The sequence below is a fragment of the Sinocyclocheilus anshuiensis genome, unplaced genomic scaffold, assembly GCF_001515605.1.
Source record: "Sinocyclocheilus anshuiensis isolate Anshui unplaced genomic scaffold, SAMN03320099.WGS_v1.1 scaffold1487, whole genome shotgun sequence".
Lineage (NCBI taxonomy): Eukaryota > Metazoa > Chordata > Actinopteri > Cypriniformes > Cyprinidae > Sinocyclocheilus > Sinocyclocheilus anshuiensis.
In genome coordinates, this window is record NW_015555817.1 from 504,606 (window position 1) to 510,168 (window position 5,563).

At 37.2% G+C, this 5,563-nt stretch overlaps 1 protein-coding gene across 1 annotated transcript in view; it reads right to left on the bottom strand.

Moving 5' to 3' along the window:
* Positions 1-5,563, bottom strand: part of LOC107675196 (lissencephaly-1 homolog B-like) — a 27,643-nt gene that overhangs the window by 14,300 nt on the left and 7,780 nt on the right. The window contains exon 2 of the mRNA XM_016469457.1: positions 2,380-2,629. Within this exon, the coding sequence (XP_016324943.1) occupies positions 2,380-2,411 (32 nt within the window). The 5' untranslated portion in view covers positions 2,412-2,629. The remainder of the gene's footprint in view (positions 1-2,379; positions 2,630-5,563) is intronic.

Sequence of the window (5,563 nt, forward strand, 5' to 3'; positions counted from 1 at the left end):
AGGTAAATGTGTCTCTTTCAACTGATTTAATTTAGACTTTTATTTTAAAAAGATCAGTAATATTATTTTTAGTATTAGTAATAGTGATGAAGGGCATATTACTGCTAAATATGAATCATATTTTGCGCAGCTTGTCAGTGAACAACGGCTCTGTGTAGTAAATGCTGCTCCATGTGAAAGCACACGCACGTGGAGATTTACCGCTGATTACAGAACTGGCTTTACTGACAAGATGCGCATTAAATATCGCATGCGATTTATCGTGCAGCCCTACTCCACACATACAAGACCATGGAAGAGACCAGTGCCACAGAAAACCCACTTTCTCGGTGGAAAAGGCATGAATCAAGCCTCCCCATTCTTTCAACAGTTGCCAAATATTACCTTTGCATTCCAGCATCAAGCTCAGTCTCTGAGAGAGTTTTCAGTACATCAGGCCTGATCTGTAGCCCACTAAGGTCCAGACTATCAAGTGACAGCGTTGACACATTAGTTTTCCTGTCCAAAAATCTGCAGCTAACAAAGGAGCTAGCAAAAAAATAAAGACTGAAAATATATGAAGATGTGAACCCATTTTATCAACTGTCTGCTCTGCCAATAGTTAGAAATGGCACTATAGTAAGCAGTGTTTAATAAACAGCTGTTTTTCTAAATTCTGCTGAGGTGAAATTCAGTGCAGTCATGTAGTAAGCAGTGTTTAATAAACAGCTGTTTTTCTAAATTCTGCTGAGGTGAAATTCAGTGCAGCCCTGTATCGTATCGTGGCCTCTGTATCGTGATACGTATCGTATCGTGACTTTGGTGGTGATACACAGCCCTACTGAATACCATGAACAAAAATCAACAGGTTCCATAAAAACTGGACTCTTTAAGAGCTGTTTGTGTGCAAAATAGAACTGCATGATTCTGGATAAATTGAGTTTTTTTTCCCCAATGGAAGTTGTGGTTCTCTCATGATTCTGAAGAAAAAAAACATTAGACAACTAAACAAAATCACATGTAATTTATGAATAAATGATTAATTGACTCACTCAAGATGTACTTGGTTTCATTACTGGATGAATCGGCATTCTTGAACGAATCTCTTGTATGATTCAAAGACAAATACATTTTAACAGCCCCTTTTCACCATCTACTGGTGTAACAATGTAATCGACAAATCTTCATTTGAAGTGTCAAATTACTTTCAAAAGGTGATTTACTCTATTTTAATCGCTACCGTACACATCAGAATTTATATCTGAACTATAAACTTTTATCCCAGTACTTCTGTGATTTGAATGTTTGTAACAGAAATAATGATACTGTGTGGTTGAAAAGACTGTGAAGCAGTTTCATTCATGACAGACAGCTGTTCTCTTTAGGTCAGTGGCAGTGCGAAGGCATATTTTAAATGTTCAAATCACACTGGTGTGATCGTACGCTGCACAGACAAACCATGTGATCATAACATTGATCACACACGTCAAAGGTTGAGGAATGAAACAGATGAATCATTGTAATTTAGGAATAGAATCACGTTGGTGTTTGAATAGTGTTCGCAATCTTTAACGATCTATTAAATTAAGGTGCTTTGTCATGTTGGTGGTGACACCTCTCTTGCAACATGTTTAGCTATCACAGATATTATACTTAGCTTTTTTGGCTTCTGATCGCAAATGTAACCAAACTTTGGAGAGCTTAGATTAGCGAGCAAGGTTCTGGCAGATCGCTAGGTCCGGTCCTCACAGATGAAGAAAAAAAGCTGAATCGAAATTTTTAATATGACAACAAGTATCTGGTACAACAAGATTCTGGAATCGGAATAGATTTTCGATTCCCAACCCTACTGGAACATGCTGCAACTTGTATTCTAAAGTGGCTTACATAACGCAATTAACGGCAAGCACACAAAACACACACAAAGTGAACACATTAGGATTCATGCCGAATGAGATGTTATTTCCCACACTCAGGCAGTTTCAGTTTCACTTTACATAATTTGTGTTTAAACTTGGTGTTCATAATAAATGTTGAATGATGAAAATGATTAATAATGCTTGTTTTATACTTACATTTTTCATTCCTGTACTGTTCTGAATACAGGTACATTTAAAGGATTTGTTGTGGAGTGAGGGGAACTAAAATTTTGATACTGTTTAGCTTTATTTAAACATTTACTTTTTTTACTGGTATTTTACAGAATTTCTGAATGTAATAAAAAAAAAAAAAAAAAAAGAGGCTTACACTGATGCGACTTCTCTCTAAACAGTGCAATTTTGACCCTGTGTGATTTGTTTTCTGGACACTATGTTAAGTGACAGAATTTCAAATATGGTAGACTATTAATGTGACAGATACAGATCTGTATATTAAGAGTACATGAGAATTCAGACTCACAGTTCATCTCGTTGCCTCTGTGACAGCACCATTTTGGCAGGAGAGTGGGGGCGCTGTCTCTGCCCCAAGTAGGGAGCTGGCAAACAGTCCCAAGCAGCTCCTCAGCAGGACGAATTGTTAGATGAGACACAATCTCACACTCTTGTGCAAACCGACGTCACTTTTGCAGCCTGGAGACTTTGTTCACAGCGACACACAAGACAAAATTGATGACCCACTGGAATTAACACCAATTTGATCCACTTGCCATCTAGGGAAAATGAGAGGGGAAAAAGAGATTAGAAAAAGAAACAAAAGCTCATACAAGATAAATGTGAAGCGGCAATAATTCTGACCTTGATCTGACTGAAGTCTAAAATGGCCTCAGCCATGATTTAACCAGACAAAAACCTTTACAAACACAATGAAATATTAATCTATTAGCTTTCTTACTCATTCTCCAACTTATATTAAATCAAACATTTCATTCTGACCATGTGCACTCACAAGAAACCATCACGGCCAACCCAAAGATCTACAGTAACATTTAGCCCCTCGACAACCAGACTGCAAGTGCTGGAGGTGGCGTGGCGTAAATCTCCTTTGCTAATCCTGAGGGAATGGTGGTCCAATAAAACAGTTGTCCAGACGAGAAGCGGGGTGTTGGGGACTGAGACAAGACTTTGTAATCCTTTCAGTCGGTTCTGACAGCCTGCAAATATCCACTCTAATCTGTGCGGTGCAAACTAAAATAGCTTGACACAGGTGAAAAATGCCTAATCTGGCCTTCAGAGAGCAGATGAGACATCCAGACATGTGGCTATGTTTTGGACTTGGGAAAGAACATCAAATATCATGTTTAGTGCAGTTCATTCCAAAAACATATTACAATCTTCACTTCAAAACTGTGTAGGAATGCCTTATGTTTCTGAACTAAATTTTTTTTGTCCATGCTCTACTGCCAATACATATCCATTTGACCTCAAGGTGAATATTCTTTATAAATCACAATGCACCTGAAGGTTTATTTACTTTGGCTGTTATTATTATTATTACTATTATTGCACAGATTAATCAATATTTATATAGTAATTGCTTTACATTAATCCTCAAGTCTTTATTTTTGGCTGAAGACTGAAAAAGGTTTTTTAAAGCGATAATTCACACAAAAATGAAAACTGTCACCATTTACTCATCCTCATGTAATTTCAAACCAGTTTGAGCTTCCATTTGCCTATTTGATGTTCTCTATGTGTGTGTGCATTGATCAATACTTTTGTGCATAAGGCCTAAATGAAATTTGTTCAACACAAAGAGACGGTCTCTTCAGATGACCTGGATTAAACCACTTGATTCAGATGGATTATGTAGTCATAGGATGTCTTTTTGAGAGAATAATAAAAATATCTTCATTTGTGGGTTAAAGATGAACAAAGGTCTCATGAGTCTGGAATGACACGAGTGATTACATTTTCAGAATTTAAATTTTTTTGGTGAACCATCTTTTGTGTAATTCACAATAGTTTGAAATGCACTCCTACCTAACAATTAAATAGGCCTATAACAATAATGTTTGGAATAACGTGTAAAAAGCTTTGATCACTTAGGGTTCTCAATGCACATTACCACAAAACTGAACTGTGGACATAAACTGAACCAACAGTTCATGTGGAACAATCAAAAACAGCAAACTGCTCTGAGGCCGCTGAAAAAACAAGCCACACATTCACGCAAACACATTAAGCCACATCAATATTTTGATTTTAATGTGATAAATCGTGCAGCTCTAATCAGTAATATTGGATTCATTTCTGTGAAGGTATTACTTGCCTTATAATAAACAACTAATTACTATACAGTTAAAGTTACAATTCATGTCCCAAGCAGGGGAAATAAGTCAGCTTAACTTCCCTGCATTACACAAAAAGCAAAGGTCAGTATACATATGTTTGTCAAAAGGACATACAAGCTGTTCTTACAATCCTTCTATGAAACTAACCAAACTCGACAGTAGCTAATTTCTAAAATACCAATCTCTCCTATGGAAAGCCCAAATATAAACAATCTTTTATTGCAATCTGAATATCAACTTAAACTTATAAAGACATATCTGTACACATTAGGGCTGTGTATCCCCAGCAAAGTCACGATACGATACGTATCACGATACAGAGGCCACGATAGGATACATATCACGATACGGGACTGCACTGAATTTCACCTCAGCAGAATTTAGTAAAACAGCTGTTTATTAAACACTTCATACTATAGGGACATTTCTAACTATTGGCAGAGCAGGCAGCTGACCTCTGCATTATGAAGGGCCTCCATAACTGTACCACAGTACAATATAGGTAATGGCAAATGTTTCATGTTTACATTGGGCACTCCCCACCAGGTATTGTTTGCATCTTGTTTTTAAGCCCATAAATAATAATGTACTCGTCCTAATAAATTTATATTGTAATGTACTCATTCTAATATATAAAATTATCACTTACATTGCTGGTAGGTTATCATTGCACAAATTAACACAATCTCTGATTAAAAAAAAAAAATGAGAAGAGTTCTAAACTAATGTGCTGTCTTCACTGTATCTAACGCACACACACGCTCAGTCACTCACACAGATCACGTTGCGTCCTCACTCAGACATTCAGCAACTAACTTTTTAGCGCAGTCCCGCAATTATATCAACTAAATAGCTTAATCGCTCAAGAGCTACATTATCTTTCTCAACAAGGAGCTGGTAACATCATTGTTTCTAAAGGAATTAAAGCCACAGCTTCACTGTTAATAGAGAAACGCCGGCAAAACGGTGGTAATTCATACATACACAGCCTCTCTCTCGCTCTCATAAATGAACACTTGATGAATTACACTTTTCTGAGAATAGAATATTAAAGTGGAGATCGCTAAACTGCAAGCTAACTGGTGTTTTCAGAAAGCAGGCGTGTTTATCCACAGTGGAGAGACTGCGCGTGCACACGGTTGCCAGGTTGACGAAGATAAGTAGCACAATTAGCAGATATTTCCGTATTGCGCAAGTGGGAAGCTCTGTTTCGGGGATTACGTCTCTTTATATCAGGCAACCCAGTTGTGTTCCTCTGCGGCCAGATTAAACCTGGTTATAGGCAGTGTTGGTGGTAACGCATTACAAGTAACGCAAGTTACGTAATCAGATTACTTTTTTCAAGTAACTAGT